A 17,348-nucleotide genomic window follows, 5' to 3' on the forward strand; every position below is an offset into this window, starting at 1 on the left:
TCTTCCCGGGAGGAGAAGCGAGAAGCTGGGCTCTCCTGCGCTCCGCCGGACAGATCCCCCCCACATCCCCAAAGTGAAAGATCGCTCCAAACTTTTTTCTTTTTTGGCAGTGGCGACCGGGAGATGGTTGAAAGGGGGGGGGGGAAAGAGTTGAGCAGAGAGGGAGAAAGGGGGGGGGGAGAAGAGAAGCCGCCCGTGCGCATGTGCGAAGGTGTCCAAACTGACAATGCTGGAGAGATAGCGAGCTCTGGGTTGAGAGAAAGAGAGTCTGGGTGAGAAAGAGAGAGAGGGAGAGGGGGAGAGAGAGAGAGAGAGAAAGACAAGAGGGGGGAGGGAGGGAGGAAACACAAATAAAAGGAGGGAAAAGAGAGGGGACAAAAAAGCCCGTCCACTGGTTTCCCCCCTCCCAGATCTCTCTTTCCCCCCAACACCATCCAAGCAGCGTCCGCAGGACTTGGCACCCATGCGATCCAAAGGCAGAGCCAGAAAGCTGGCCACAAGTAGGTGTCCGCGCTCTTTCGCTTGCTGCTCCCCCTTCTCTGCCACGAGGCTTTCAGGCGGCCGAAGCGTCCGGGCTCTGGGCTGGGGAGGAAGGGGGAAAGAGCCGGGAAAGGAGTGGGGGGGGGAAGAGGCTCCCCGTTGGGGCCGGAGGGGAACCCCCAAATCCCCGCGCCCGATCCTGTCCTGGCTTCCAAGGCGGGTCCCTTGCCGGGCTGCTGCCGTTGTTGCCCATCCACTCGCGGCCGCTTGCGGGGTGGGGGGTGGGGGGAAAAAGTCGCGGAGCATTTCTTGGGATTTTCTTCCAGCGGCGGTTTGCAAGCGGAGGGGAAGTTCCCTGCTCTCGGCTGGGCTTTGCCGGCGGGCCCGGCGCTGTTTTGTTTGTTTGTCTGCCGGGGTGACGGCGGCGGCGGCGGCGGCGAGGAGGGGGGCCGTGGGGGGGGGTAGAGAGAAGCTGGCTGGTTGAACTTCAGCCGAGGCGGCCGAAAGAGTTGAGCAAAAGTTCAGTGCCGGAGAACGCCGCTAGTTGCTTGGAGGGAGGAGCGGGGAGGAGAGGCTTGCAGAGGCGCGGCGCGCCTGCAGTGGGCGCTGTCGGCCCTTTGGAAAAAAAAAAACGACAGCGCGGAGCCGAGCAGGCGGGCTCGCTGTGTGTGTGTGGAAGGGAGGCGCTGAGGTTGCCAGGGGAGAGAGTGGCGGCGGAGGGAGCGGACCTTCTTGATTTGCTGGGGCAGGTTGTGCGGGGGGGGAGGGAAAGAGGGACTTGGGGGGGAGGGGGCGCCGGAGGACCAGAGGGAAAGGCGTTTTTTTTCCTTTCTTTTTTCTTTTTTTGCAAACCGCGAACCCCCGGCTGGCGGGAAATCCCATAGGAACTCAGGGCCGCCTCCGTCGCAGGTTTTCCTCCTCAGGGCCGGTCAGTTTCAAGCCTGCAAAAAAAAAAAAAAAAAAAGGAAGGGGGAAAGAAAAACCGAGAGCCAGCCTGTTCGGGATTCCGCGTGTTTTGAGGGGCCTCCTTCTTTGTTCGAAGCCCCCCCGCCCCACCCCACCCCTAGACGTAACGGACCGATTTCTCCCTCAGGAGAAGCCTTTAAAAAAAAATGGGGCGCCCCCCTCTCTTCTCGCCCCATCTCCACCCGACACACACTTTCCGTGCCTTGCACGCTGGCTGGCCTGCCGTGGACGGAGGTGGGACGCGTGCAAATCAAGCCCGATGTTGAACTTTCCAATTGCCGCCTTTGCAACGCTGCAAACGGGGTCCCCCACCCCCCCCGCTCCCGTAAACTCCTCTCTCAATCTGTTTTCTTGCAGAAAGAAAGCGGGCGGTCGCCGTGGAAAGGCTTCGAAGGGGGTGGGGGTGGGGGTGGGGGTGGGGGGAAAACCGCAGCCGCTACGAACACCCTCCTCGTCTCCCCTTTAAAAAAAAAAAAAAAAAAAAGCCCAGGTTCACCCTCATTGAACCCGGAGAGAAACTTTTGCAAGGTTTTCCTCCGCTTGTTGCCTTTTTCCGCGTCTTTTCTCTCGCGCGTGGCCAAGTTGGCTGTCATGTGTGGCCTTGGCTCTGATTGCTTTAGTGAGCCTAGTTTTTTGTTTGACGCTATATAATAATAATAATAATAATAATAATAATAATAATAATAATAATAATAATAATAATAATAATAATAATAATAATAATAGAACTGCAAAGGCTCCAAAAGGTCGGCTATGGATGCTGGTCAACTTCTCTCTCCCCCCCCCCCCCAATGTTAGCTCTTTCGGGCGAACCCGGTCTGTGGGAAAAGTCGAAGCGCCGGGGATGTGCGCCTCGAATCGGGGCTTGCAGCTGTGAAAAGGCTGCGAAGAGTCTGACACGACTCGCAACGTCGGTCCTGTCAGTTTTCAGGCTTGCTTGCTGGCGGCTTTTGACCGGGTCCCCGATAGTCATAGTTGGCCTGTCATAACGCTCAGATCCTACTGCAGTGTGTGGGTTGCGCGCGCGCGCGTGCGTGGATTTTCCAGAGTTTACACCAATTCTTCGAAGGAGATTTCCTAGGCTTCCCCCCTGAAACCTTTTCCTGTGAAACGTGCTTTTCAACCTGCGCTCCTGGTACTTTCCTCGGGAGCTTCACACAAGTCCCGCTGAATGTTGAACTGGGGTTGACTTTCTAGCAAGGCTTACATTTATTTCAGGTTTCTCTCTCATTTATTCTCGGATGAATGGCTTTTTTTTAAAAAAAAACACTTAAGGTCTAGAAAGGCAACAAAAGGGAAAGGGATTTCAAGTCTTCTTTTTACGAAGGGCAGGCTGGTTATACCCCGGTCGATTAAGGACCAACTCGGTCCTTAATTTGGTTTGGATCCCATCAGCGATCCAGACTTTTTCAATGGCTGGAATTTAAAAATAAAATAAAATACGGGAGTGGAGGGTGGGGTGGGGGGGCTGCAGAGAAAATTGTGACATAACTTGCGTGACATGTTTTGTTTTGTTTTTTAAATGCACGATTATTTGCTTGTTTGGGCGAAAAATGGGGGAGGGGAGAGGAAGGAGGGAGAGAAGAGGAAAAAGCATACGATCTCATTGGATTACTGTCTTAATTTTCTGCCAAACAGACCACCCTCTTCCTCCTCGCCTGCCTTTGATTAGCTGTTTTTTTCCCCCTTTTCTTTCTTTCCTTCCCCCTAAAGCAGATGTATCCAGTCGATACAATTTGAAAACAGGTCCGTTATTCATTAAAGAAAACGAAAGGAAAAGAAAAAGCGAGTTGACATGCGTCGCTTTGCAAAGCTTTCAGGTTCCTGACCGAAAAGTCCAGAGGTGAAGTTCGGTAGCAAAAAAACCTCTGGGCTTTTGATTCTTGGCGCCCTCCAGCCGACTCCTGCCCGCTGCTGGACTTGGCCATTGATAATCTTTGCACAAGTCTTTGGCCTGTCTTAAACGGCGCGAACAGTAGTAAAAAGAGACGCTTTTTAAGGAAGTCGCCCGATCTCTCCCGTGCGAAACTGTGGGAACGAAACCTCCGAAGTGCTACAGTTAAACGTCGCACTTATTTGCAAACGCCTTTCTCTTTTCCCCCCACATCGATCGCCTGGTTTTATTCGGTCCGTGACAGTTGCTAGTATTAAATCGCGGAGAGTTAAACGAGAAAACAAACAAACAAAAATAATTTTTAAAAAAATAACGGGAATTCATTTTTCACTTTTAAAATTGGGAAGGGGTTTTCTTCCTCGCCCTTGCAATTTGCTAACCGGTGTGTTACTGTATCTAAAGCCTCATTTGAGTAATAAATACAAAAGGAAGGAAACGCGATTGATTTCACCTCCAAAGGTGCCTTTTATTTCGCCCCTTTCTTCCCGAGTGAAGACCGAAAAATAGGTTCTTCTGCCCCGTGGGCTATAAAAGAAAGGGACCCCCGGATGCAGCGCGGACCGGTGATTTTTTGGGGGAAAAGAAGGGGGGGGTTCCAAGCGGAGCCGATCTGATTTGAACGGCAGCCGCACTTGATCGCAGGAGGCACGCGCTGGTCCCTGGGTTTTTTTTTTGTGGGTTTTTTTTTTTTTGGTTTTGTTTTGCTTTGCCAAACAAGTAAAACGCCGAAGAAGCAAAACTTTGGGTTCGGTCAGAGGGCAACAGGCAAGGCGACCCAGGCGCGTCGTGGGAACACAAATCCCGAAGGCCGCCTCTGACTCCAGTCCAAGGGTTTTTGCCTCTTTGAGATTTATAGTTGCTGTGGTCGCGATCCAAGAAAATACGAGCGCGTTTTAAAAGGCGAGCCACCCGGGGAGAAAAAGGCCCTCTTCCCCCCCCCCCGGTGCGAGGGTATGTGTGTGTTTATACTCTCAAGCAAATAAGACTGGATTTCAGCCGACTGCAAGGTGCATTCTCGAGCCACCCTTCTTTAAAGACGAAATCCCGGGGATTCCGACGGGAGAGTCGATGGAGCGCGCGCGAATCCCTCGCATGGAAATCTATAGAATCCGATGGGGGTTTCGTGGCGGCTAAATTTCTCTTCGGTTGGGCCTGAAGCTTCTCCTCGCTCCCCCTCCCCAACCAGGAAGGTGGCACGTCTTTGGCTCTGCTCTGACTAAGGATAGAGACGACAATTCCGGTAGCTGTTAAAAGCTTCCAAGTATAAGAGCGAGTGGAATGTATATATATGTATTTACACTTTATCAGTATATAGTATATCATTTTAGCCTCCCTTCTCCGAGCTCCGAAAACTAATCAAAGACCTCTAAAAAACCAGGAGCTTGGCCTAAGTGGCGATGGATCCAGCCTTTCCAAATATTTGACAAAGTAAACTAACACTTCCCCAAGTTTCAACAGGCTTGTCCTGCGCCTTTCAGAGGTTTCTGCGGGAGGGTTCTCTCCCCCTCCTTTTTGGGGGGGGAAGAGAGAGAGGGAGAGAGAAAGGGGGAGAGAGAAAGAGGGGGGGAGAAAGGGGGAGAGAGAAAGAAGGGGAGAGAGAGAGAAAGAGAAGGGGAGAGAGAGAAAGGGGGAGAGAGGAAGGGAGGGAGGAGGAGAGAGATCTTTTTCATTGGAAATCCGAAGAGAGCGGAGACGAATGGCTGGGTTTTTTTCCCCCTCTTTCCACCCCCCCAAGCCTAACTCCCAATCTTGTCTCGAATGGGGGTCTTTTATTGGCTTGTCTGAATCTCAGAATGAGACCAGAGCTACAAAGAAGACAAGCAGCATTTCGTTTATTGCCTTCAGTGCGCAAAGGGATACCTTTCAGAGCAAACCAGAATTAAAACGAAGTTTAAGGAAACAGGGTTTGGTAGGAAGACAGGCAACCTCCCCTCCCCAATGTTTGCTCTGTGTGTTGCGTGGGGGGTGTGCGGTAGAGAACACGTCTCACCCAGCAAGAAAGACTTCGGGGCCCTGGCTTTGCGGTGCGGAGGAAATGCTCTCTCGTTAGCTCGCCTACTAAGGAGCGATTTCCGGACTTGACACTCAAGTTTAAACTGCTGGGAAATCCAGATTTTTAAAGAGGCAGCGGAAGGGCTCCGAGTCCGGTGCCTCCCAGAAGTGTTGGACGTGGATTCTCCTAGAGGTCACCCTGGTTGAGGATTCTGGGAGCTGACATCCAACATTTCTGGAGGTTCCCAGAACAGCCAAGACTGAATTACTGGACTCCCGAATTTCTGTTTCTGTACAAAATTTCTGTCTGTTGTTAAAGCCTATTTACCCTCCTTTTGATTGGGCTTCAGGGAGGGCCCGGTGGCTGGCCAGGTCCTTCCGCCTGGCTTTGTCTCTTCTCTCCCTTGCCGCCAGGAACACCTGCAGGTCCTGTCAGGGAAGGCCTTGGCTGCCTTTTCCAGCTCTCAGGCCCATCTTCGAGCCCAGGTCGGCCTTTTCAGTTCACCCCTGAGCATTTCTTTAGCCCCAAAAGGTGCTCAGTGACCTTCCTTCCTTCCCCACTTTTACCTTGCTGGTGTCTTTTTTCTTAATTTGATTTATATGCCGCCCTTCTCCGGAGACTCAGGGCGGCTAACAGTGCGTTAAGCAATAGCCTTCATACTTTTGTATATTTTTACAAAGTCAGAGCTTATTGCCCCCACAAACTGGGTCCTCAATTTACCTACCTTAGAAAGGATGGAAGGCTGAGTCAACCTTGAGCCTGGCGAGATTCGAACTTGCAGTAATTGCAGGCAGCTGAATGTTAATAACAGGCTATTAGTCTGCTGCGCCACCAGGTGTCTTTGTTTCTTCCCTCTGTCATTTGTAAGACGCTTGGGGCAGAGTCTTGTGTTTCATTCCCCCTCCCCTCTCTTAATGCTTGTCTTCTGGATGAGGCATTACCTTTCAAAATAGCTATTATTCTGAATGGTTGCTAATACTTAAGGGGAGAGCAGAAGAGAGCTAGGAAGGACGATCACTTAAAAAAAAAATCACAGGGCAGCGGGGAACTTAATTCAGATCATTTGATGCTGTCTTCATTAGGTTAGCAGCCCCCTCCCCTTTTATTTTCAATGAAAAGAGGTTAAAGGACACCAGGGTGTCCACAGTGTGGTCAAAAAAGTCAAAATGGAGCCCACTCTGATGCATTCAACTCTACCTATTTTTAATGTGTCTCACAGAACACTTTGGGGCTTGCCTGTTGAATTTTTTTTAAACCACCTCCTACAGACCCTACAGACACACATACCCTTCCCCCACAAAGAGAGTAAATTGGGATGGCCCATTCCATTCTTAATTGTAGATGGTTGTGTAAATTAGCTAGAGATATTGGATCACCCCTAGCATTCCATTTTAATTAAACTGGAACAAAATAACTTGTATCCAGTTTTATTTGTATAGTAGCCATAGTAATCACAACAACTTGCAGTGAAAAAAATGCAACATCTGCCTTTGTTGTGGATAGGGGTTGAGTAGTTGGAAGCCTGTTATGGAATAGTCACTCTTAACATCTTGAGTTAATTGCTAATGCTCTCAGTCAGTATTTCTCAGTCTTGATGCCTTTAAGATACATAGTTATGCTGGTGGGAGGAATTCTGAGAGTTGAAGTTAATGCATATTAAAATAACCAAGACTGAGAAACATTGCTGTACGTATCCTTAAAAGGGGAGCTTTGCCTGTGGCCTGAGTTAGCTTTCTTTGGTAGACAAGATCTTCCTGTCTTAATTTCTCAACATTCATGCACATCTTATATCCTCTTCTCTAAGGCTTTAAAACTTTAAAGGGAATACAATCCTACACCTGTTATCTCCAAAGTTTATCTGTCTAGCATGGGAATTCAAAAAACCACAGAAGGCAAAACGTTTGGAAAGGGGAAAAAAGCACAATAATATCAAATGTTAACTTGCTTAGACATTGTGAAATGAACTTATACTTAATGAAACATTATAGGCTATTGTAAGAGTCAGAGCTAAGTTGTGCTGGGAGTTACCCCAACTTTGGAGTTTGCAATACCTATCCTTGGAGTACAGTGTTGGAGATCTTTTCAGAATAGAGAAGTGGGGAGAGAAGTGTTAACCTTGGCTTAGTCTTGGTTGCAGCTGTTCGTAGCGATTCCAGTAGTAATTAACATGTGGTTGATTTGGCTTTTGAGTTATCATTGTTAACCCTATTTATGAATGTCTTAGTAACGGTATATCAAAGAATGGTTCCTAGCTAGCCAGTAGTAGTACCGGTTGATGAAGATCAACAATGCTTTCAACGAACATTAGAACTTAGCAGCGGGGAGAGTTTTTCCTATCAATGACATGCACACCAAGGTGCGTGTCCTGTCCTTTAATTTTCAATGATAACTTTTCCTCATGCAGCTCAGATCAGTAATCATGCTTCTTGCAGTGGTGGAAGACGAAAATATTGCAAGAAGGGAAGTCCTAAACCGGTGTTTCTCACGTTTGACAACTTTCTGGCTGGGGAATTCTGAGAGTTGAATTCCACCCATCTTAAAGTTGCCAAGTTTCAGAAGGACTGGTCTAAACATTTAATGAAAAAGTAGGGCCTTTATTGAAAGAGTTATTGGTGGATTTTTAAACATGCTGTGGAGAAGAAAAAAAAAGGGGGGAGTAGATCAGCTGTACCTAGTATTCTGGAAATAAAGATGGAAATGTTAAGGAAAAATTGAGGGGTACGGTATTTTAGAACATGTGAGAAGGAGCCAGGAAAATATTTTGTTAGCACTTGATAGTATGGCAATGGCAGATAGGAGAGAACACTGAGGAGCATCATTGTTAGGAAATGATTATTACCTGACTTGTTGGGTGGGCAATATATAAACCTTCAATATAGCTTTAAGACTGCTGTATTGCATCATATTGTGTCCTGATTGGTTAGCTCTGTAGCCAATCTCCTTAAGAGGGAGCTAGAAGCATGGTTTGTTTCTCTTTGCTGCTTTTGCTCTCTGATATCTCTGTATGCTACTGTTTGCAAATTCAAAAGAACTGTTTATGACTACGACAACTGGTAAGAAGACTTTATTATTGGATTATCCCTGGACTGTCGTTTTGCTATCTCCTGCTTTATATGTGTATGACCTGGACTGTTTATTGGACTGTGCCTTACTATAAACACAACTCAGTGTATCTGTGTGTTGGCTGTGTTTATTCGTAACTACTCTCAATCGCTTTCATGTGCACACCCTTGCTACTCAAGGGTTACTCTGCAAATTCCTTAACAATCATGCCATGAATGTTTAACGTGACATACAGGAGTGGGATTCATATAATTTACCTATCAGTTCGCCCAGGCCAAAAATGTGACCACCTCCGGGCATGTGCATGGCCTTCCATGCATGTGCTTTGCTCACATGCACAGCTTCCACGCATGTGCATGGATAGAAAACGTGGCTAAATAGGATGATGTATGGCTACTACCGGTTCACCTTAACCAGCCCGAACCGGTGAATACCACCTCTGGTGACATAGTTTGCATATATCACATGTAAAGTTCAATTACAGCATACACAACTATTATTTTTCTACCTTTATGAAGAAAACACACAATTTTTTCTTCAATCTGGGCATTTGAACTTTGCATATAATAATTTTAGCAAAAGTCAAGAATCTCTCAAGGGAAATCTAGCCTCTTGGTGAATTCGTAGACATGTCCCATGTAGTTTTCTTTCTACTTTCTTTTTTAAAACTTTCCAATCTAGTGGACAGCCATGAAATTTTCAAGTGGTCTCCCATCCAAGTCCAACCAGATTTAACCCTGCTCAACTTCTCTAATACCTGCTCAACTCATTGAGAACCAATTATGGTTATTATCGGATTTTAATTGCTTACATTTTATTTCTGATAGTAGGCTTCTTTCAGGGTTTCATATAAAGTGGGTTATGATTGAAATAATGAAGAGACTAACCAATAAATAATTATGTTGTAGTAGAGAACATGGTATTTCTTCTGCATGAGTGTGAAATTATATTAGGTTGTTGGCATGGTGGGGTATTTGATTGGGAGCCGTTTGACCTGCACCCAATTTTATGAAGAATTCTATCTTAAACCATCTTTTAGGGAATCTCTTCCTATTCTACTTTGCTATCATATAATCTTATAAACTAAGACAATTTTTGGCTCTGGCGATCCTATGTTTTCCAACAGTAGAGTTTTGGGAGAAACACTGTATGACACCAGGAATGGTGACCTACCAGGATCTTGGTAGATCTAGTGGCTGGGTGTGCATTATGCCCTTACCCTTCATTAACCAGATTTCACATTTATCTGAATTTTCTGAGTTTGCACAACCAGCTTTCTCTAATCTGGTGTTTTTTAGTTCAGCTGGAGCTATGGTTCTGAGAGTTCCCCCACACCATGTATAGCCTTTGTATTCCAAGCACATGTGAACAATACAATCTTGAGAAGGGTTGCTATAAGCAGAAATAATTAAAGAGGGGTTATGCCTTGGATATTGAAGTAGAACAAAGACTCATTTCACTTCTAATCCTAATCCTAACTACTCAGTATCTCTCTTCACACAATATACTTACTCTAATCAGATATTACCTCAGCCAAAATTCCGTATCAACAGTTCTGGCATCATCTAACCTATTCAATTTGCCTTGGCTAAGTTTGAATGAGAATCAATGGGTAGCTCATAAGCTTAGCTAGACATCGACAAATGATTATAGTTTTATTACTCCAGGAAGGGATAAATGTTTTGAGTATTAAAAAAATGGCCATCTTTACTTGGCTTGCTTTGCAGATTGATACTGTTTTAAGCTTACCAGTTTATCAAAGTGTCTTCCTATTCATTGCTCCTTCTGTATCTGGATAAATAAACCTATATAATCATACCTGCAGCAGTAACTACTCTCAAAGTCATTAATTCTTTAAACTCCACACCATCCTCCTACTTGGTAGATGGTTTACTGTATCATTCACACACACACACACACACACACACAATTTATAACCAAATTCCTCAGTGATACACAACAAGCTAGTCTGTCATCAGAAGCACATTTACATTATATATATTTCACTGACCAACAATGCTGCACTATACATGGATATTTGGAATAAATTATTCATGGAAATCAGATAATACTGAAAAATATAAACAGTATCCATCTATTTAAAATATAGTCCCTGGAGAAAGATTACCCTATCAATCCATCTAAGCATGTAGAATATTAATTAAGTTACATATAAGTACTCACTTTTTCCCCCTAAGGCTGTTGGGACTAACCTTTCCAAATTCAGGTGAAAATGTTTTGTATATTTCAGGGTTATCTAGAAAAGACAAAAGGCTGATATATGTCTTGAAATCTGGATTAATTTCACCCCCAAAGAATAGATTTTGTGCCCAATTCTCTTGTTCATAGAGGAACTACAGTTCTATGGTACTGCATTTACTGTATAAGGTAACTGTATATATTTTCTACAACCTCTGGTCCAGATTTCAAAAAGTTGGGACAAAATCTTGGCTTTCATTCATCGAAGAACAAACTTCTGTGGCCCTCTCTAAATGTATGGGGACTCAAGCCCCCTAATTCCCAGCCAGTATAGTAGAACAGCATACTGTTGGCCATGCTAGATGATAGTTATGAAGCTCAAGTCTCAATATCTCTGGAGACCACCATTGGAGGAAACTTATCTAGAAGACAAAGTACTAGATAGTTACCAGTAGCTTCTTGTGTTCCTTCCACCCAGCTCTGTGCCCAGCCTCCATTGTCTACTCCCAACAATTTGCTTCCAAAGTAGACATCGCAATTTGATATATGTTTCAAACAGATGGGTTAGAACCTGAATCAAGAAAGGAAGAGCTGAGAAACTCGCCCTCCTCATTCAAATCACTGCAAATAGGCAAGAAAAACCTTGTAAATAAGAACTATACCTGGGAGGTGAGAGCCGTACATAAAACATGAAGACATATTTCTACAAAAGGAAAAGTACTGTTTACACAGCTTTTTTTTTTATTTGAAAAGGATGACATATTGCACCAATTCCAGTATTAAAAAGCTAAATATTCTTACAGGTCTTTGTAGTTCCTTGGTTGAGGCTGAATAGTAGGGATGGACTCCCAATTCAGATATTGGTTGTATAGGTATAACTAATTAGTCTTTTTTTAAAAAAACAAGACAAATACTGCACACACAAACCAAACTCTTCCTCAATGGCGGTCAGGGAGAACGTTTGTTAGCTGGCTTTTCCTTTTAGCGCCAAATATTTTGGCTCCAAGCCAATTCTATACAATATCCACCCTAGAATATTTGAATTCCCAGACTCTATTTAACAAGTTTTTAAATAAATAAACTCATTGTCTCTATTTAAAGTTATTTCAACTCTTGTCCTATAAAATAATTTTTAAAAGTGACAGGATCTTATTATGCTGGTTTTACCAGCTGGGATTCCCTCTCCCCCACCCACCTTTCCTTTCTTTCAGAATCTTTCTAAACAAACAGAATGGCAGAAGATTACTTGAAGACCTTAAAAGAAAGTTAAACTCTGCTGTGCTTTACATCAAATGGGAAGGGCAGAAAGAGATAGGCAAAGCATGGCTATTACAGACATGTCTTCTAGACTTGTCCTCCTGGCAGGGATATTCAATCATAAATAACAACAAAAAAAGACAGGTTCAGAAAGTCAATTAAACATTAATCTTTTTTTTTTTTTGAAAAGGAGGATTGTGTGCTTTTCTCCCCTTTTTTTACACATCCATCAGACATTGCAACTATGCTAGGTTTTTGAAAAAGCAGCAAAAGCGGGATCTACAGATGTCTTTCATCATTATTGCCATAAATAGTTATGTGTTTCTATAGCTATCTAGGAGTCATTTAAATCTCAGATGTATGACAATGAACTGGAAATGCCAAGATTGCTACCACTATTGTTACAATTCAGGAAAGATTTACCAATTTATCTGACAAGTTTCCTTAGGCTGTGATATTCAGTGATCCTTCGTCAAGTTGAGGTCCTACAGATGTTTGGAGCTACATTTTTCATCATCTCTTACCATTGGCCATGGGAAAAATAAAGTCTCCAAGTCAAGCTTGACTCCTGGTGACTTCATGTATCTGTTAATGTGGTTTTCTTGGCAACAGTGCAGAAATGCTACGCTGTGGTCATTTTCTGCTATTCCTTTCAGCTCCCTAGTTTAGCTTACCGTTCTGGAATTGCCTGATGATTTCCACGTATTAACCATGTCTACCCTGGTCCCTGATTGGGCAGTTCCCCCAATCGGGAACTGCCAACCTGCTGAAGTTTGCCCATGGTTGCTGGAGGCTAAACTATCTGCCCAAGAAGGGTAACTGAGTATTTGGTTTATTTAATGAATATTAGACTCACGTCATTGATTTGGGGCAATTATTCTTTTGTAGTTTTGATAAATAAGAGCCCTGGTGGCACAGCAGACTAAAGCACTGTTATTAACATCAGCTGCCTGCAATTACTGCAAGTTCAAATCTCATCAGGCTCAAGGCTGACTCAGCCTTCCATCCTTTCAAAGGTAGGTAAAATGAGGACCCAGATTGTGGGGGCAATAAAGTGACTTTGTATAAATATATACAAAAGTATGAAGGCTATTGCTTAATGCATTGTTAGCCACCCTGAGTCTCCGGAGAAGGGCAGCATATAAATCAAATCCCAAAAAAAAAAAAAAAGTTGTGTGCATAAGCGCCCCAGTGTGCCTACCACCCCTGTCCTACTGTTCCCATTTATATATTTTATGTGTTTATGGCTATGTTTTGTTTATTTATTTCCTTTTATATGTGTCTATGTCTATACTTTTACTTGTTTCCTTGTACTTGTTGACAAACAAAGAAACAAACAAATAAATAAGGATGTGGTGGCTCAGTGACACAACGCTGAACTTGTCGATTGAAAGGTTGGCAGTTCAGTGGTTTGAATCCCTAGTGCCGTGTAACGGAGTGAGCTCCCGTTACTTGTTCCAGCTTCTGCCAACCTAGCAGTTCGAAAGCACGTAAAAAAGTAGAAAAATAGGGACCACTTTTGGTGGGAAGGTAACAGGGTTCCGTGCACCTTTGGCATTGAGTCATGCTGCCGGCCACATGACCACGGAGAAGTCTTTGGACAGCGCAGGCTCTTCGGCTTTGAAACGGAGATGAGCACCATTTCTGTGCTAGTTGGGAATGGCTAGCACATATGTGTGAGGGGAATCTTTACCTTTACCTTAAAGCCACAAAAGGTTGCCAAATATAGGCAGCAGGTCCCTTCTTAGAAGAGGCATCCTCCATAAAAGAATACCTCTCCTTTTTTTTAGAGCAGTGTTTTTGAGCAACTTTAAGATATGTGGACTTTAATTTCCAGAATTCTGGGAATTGAGGTCCACGCATCTTAAAAGTTGCTCAGGTTGAGAAACATTGCCTTATAGTATCTACTCCTATACTACATATAACCCCACACAGCAGATACAGTCTTAGAACAATCATCCCACTATGTGTAACAGGAAATGGGAATACTTCCCCCTCACCCCAAGCTTGTGTCTCCTGTGCTGAAGGCAAGGATCACTGGCAGATGACATCTGAAAGAGGCTTTCTGTTTCCAAAATTTAAGAAGGGGATGTTTTCAATATTCTTGATTGGTAAGGCAGACATCACAAGTAGTGGAAGAATGTTCTGTCTGTTTCCTCCCTCCTGAGAAACTCAGGACTTTTTCTCAGACGACCCCTACAATGGAAGATCTTTTCAGATCATGCAGCATTAGAAGATAATAAATTACATTAAAACCAAGGGCAGGGATTTGGCTCTTAGGAGATCTGAGATCAATGGGATGCTTCTGTAGGGAGGACCAGTTTGTGTAATAGTCCTCCGTTGAAGGTTAGATTGGCATCTTTGTCAATGGCTGCAAAAGTAGATTTATTTCCCAAGGCCTTGAGAAATTGAAGTTGCCTAGTGTTGTTGGATTGGCACTTTCAATAGTGAAATTACTATTTGCTATTTGATTTTTTTTCTTCGGATTATGTTGATGTTTTTATTTCTGTTTTCAATTTTTTTATGAAAGTAAACCACCATGAGTCACATTATTTAGAAGCTTTAGATCAACTTGTCAATACTCAGAATTAGGATGGGTGCTATAACCGGCCCATCTATAATCCTTTTATGGTAAGGAGATGCTCTATGCTTCTCTTTAAAGGACTACTCCCAAAGTTAATATATAAAACTGTGAGTCCATTCATTTGTTTATAGTGATATTCAAGCAGTTGTGTTAATCCAGATGTATCACTGGAGTATCCTGCATCTACACAGACTCTGCAATTTTTTAAACCAGTTGGTTTAAACCCTTGTTTGCAGAACAGGACAGTAGAATGATTGCCACCTTCTATTCTTATAATGCTATTAATTTCATGATGAAAGGAAACTCAGTTGAATGATCAGCGTGATTGGACCTAGTCAGCCAATTCAATCCATTCAGTCTATTTTAGTTTATATATGATTGAAGCAAGCTTTTTTTTTAACATATACAGAATTTTTAGGTGATATATAAACATGTCATTATTGTAGGTGCTACTTCAGAAGAAGTTTTCCAACCTCTGCATGCGTAAGAGGAAAGGGCATTTCCTTAGGTAGTTCTTGCCATCTGCAATGATACCTATATTCTAAAATAATCAACCTTTAAAAAAATGTAATCCTGATTCATTGTGGATGTTTTTTTATTCAGGCACAATGACTTTTAATAAACTGGTTGAAAAGGATGAATGAATTTCAGTTGACCTTAAAAAAATTGCTTTCAGCTATATATACCCATAATGAATAAATGAAAACATACCCATTAACTTTCTTAAGATTCAAAAAAAAAAAAAATGGTGTGCCAAGATACAACACCAGCTTCTTTTTAATAATATGCACAATCACTGGGAGGTTTTCTTGTACAAACTGTACTGTAAGTCATCTCTTCTTATTCTGAAGTGCAACTCTTGAGAATACAAAACTGGGGAAAAAGCAGCATTATTCATGAAAGCTTCATAATCTGCTGCAAATTTCTATACAGGGTTACTTGGGAGTAGATGTACTGATTGGAGCTTACTCCCTTTTAAAGATGTTTAAGCTCACAATCTTACTGTGAAAAATGTGTTTCAAATATGCATAGAATTCATGGATAATGTCAATCTTCGTATAAATTGTTGCAACATTACAAGAGCTCAGGATAGCTGTCCATACCTTGTCTTTCAATGTATGGACAGCTATCTTGTCTTTAGGACAAGTAGCAATGGGTGGAAACTAATCAAGGAGAGAAGCAACTTAGAACTAAGGAGAAATTTCCTGACAGTTAGAACAATTAATCAGTGGAACAACTTGCCCCCAGAAGTTGTGAATGCTCCAACACTGGACATTTTTAAGAAGAGATTGGATAACCATTTGTTTGAAGTGGTGTAAGGTTTCCTGCCTAAGCAGGGGGTTGGACTAGAAGACCTCCAAGGTCCCTTCCAACTCTGTTATTCTATTCTATTCATGTAACAAAAGTTTTTGAAAAGGGAGCGTGTGTAGCATGCTGAGATTTTATGCAGACTGTGAGTGTAATATCTGTTGCAGAAATCAGTCTCATGGGAACATGTGCTTTTAATTTTCCTTATTTTTCAAAGCAAGATTTAGCCCTGCATGGTAGGAACTTAAACCTGAACTCAGCAAATTTGCTTCATAGGAGTCCTGACTCCTTAGTCTTCTCTACCCAGGTTTTCCTATGTGAAGTCCGCAGAGAGCAGGTTATAACACATGTAAAAAAGTGTGCAGGAAATCCATGGAAAATATCAACCCTAGTATGATAATTGTAACACCACCAGATTTCAGAATAGCTGTCCAACTTGTCTTTTATGGTTTTTGACTCATCATTTCCAGGCATATCTAAGTCCCAAAGGTGCTTTTCAAGAGGCAGTTGGGCTTCCTTTGTTTTTCCTTGAAGACGTTTCGCTTCTCATCTAAAAAGCTTCTTCAGCTCTGAAGAAGCTGAACTGAAGAAGTTTCTTGGATGAGAAGCGAAACATCTTCAGGGAAAAACAAAGGAAGTCCAGTTGCCACTTGAAAAAGCACTTTTGGGACAACCATGACCGGGATGACTGAGAATCTTCATAACTTTATTAATCTGCCTCCAATTGTGTCTAATGATAGAGCTAACTATTGAGGTGGCGCAGTTGTTAGAGTGCAGTACTGCAGGTTACTTCAGCTGACTGCTAGCTGCAGTTCGGCAGTTCAGATCTCACCGGCTCAAGGTTGACTCAGCCTTCCATCCTTCCAAGGTTGGTAAAATGAGGACTCAGATTGTTTGGGGCAATATGCTGACTCTGTAAACTACTTAGAGAGGGCTGAAAAAGCACTATGAAGCAGTATATAAGTCTAAGTGCTATTGTTATTGCTAATTCTGAGTGACAATTGTAGAAAGACCTTGCATAACGTTTAGAGAAGTGGACTGGAGTGTGTAGTTCTTAACTGCATTCAAAATTCTGCTATTGTTTTGTTTATTGAAAATATCCTTCTGTTGTGAGAACCAAAGGGCATTTATACTCCCAAATCTATTGAGTAAAATGCCTGCCAGAACTACCCAATTATATATTTCTAGGATAGATATATTGTCATGACTTGATTTGCAACTATTAATAATCCAGATTATCCAGATGGACAGATTAACACTTAAAATAAAGGAAAAGGAAGAATCAGAATACTTTTTGACGTGGGACTTGTTTTACCAGTGGTTAATCAACAGAATCAGAGATTAGAATCTAAAAAAATCCAAAAGGTAATAAGAACTTTTGTATTGAAAACTTTGTAAGATAAACTAATTGTATTACCATTTTGCGATTATTACTGATATGTTTATTATGTTTATTATTATGATTAATGTTGATCAATATGGCATTTATACTTAAAATTAAATGTGCCCAGACAACATGCTATTCAGATAGATATGGAATTTTTTATGTGATATATAAAAAAAGTATTAATAAAACATAGATGAAGAAAAAATCCACAGCATGA

At 42.8% G+C, this 17,348-nt stretch overlaps 1 protein-coding gene across 7 annotated transcripts in view; it reads left to right on the forward strand.

The window, feature by feature from the left end:
* Positions 1 to 217: 217 nt before the first annotated feature.
* The window catches only part of MECOM (MDS1 and EVI1 complex locus), a 526,634-nt gene continuing 509,503 nt past the window's right edge, over positions 218 to 17,348 (forward strand). For all 7 annotated transcript variants that reach the window (XM_034439027.3, XM_034439028.3, XM_034439029.3 and 4 more), the window contains exon 1: positions 218 to 500. In XM_034439027.3, coding sequence (XP_034294918.2) covers positions 464 to 500 — 37 coding nt within the window. In that variant the 5' untranslated portion in view covers positions 218 to 463. The remainder of the gene's footprint in view (positions 501 to 17,348) is intronic.

Source organism: Pantherophis guttatus, chromosome 6 (assembly GCF_059756535.1).
Source record: "Pantherophis guttatus breed Tessera chromosome 6, ASM5975653v1, whole genome shotgun sequence".
In the NCBI taxonomy this organism is placed as follows: Eukaryota; Metazoa; Chordata; class Lepidosauria; order Squamata; family Colubridae; genus Pantherophis; species Pantherophis guttatus.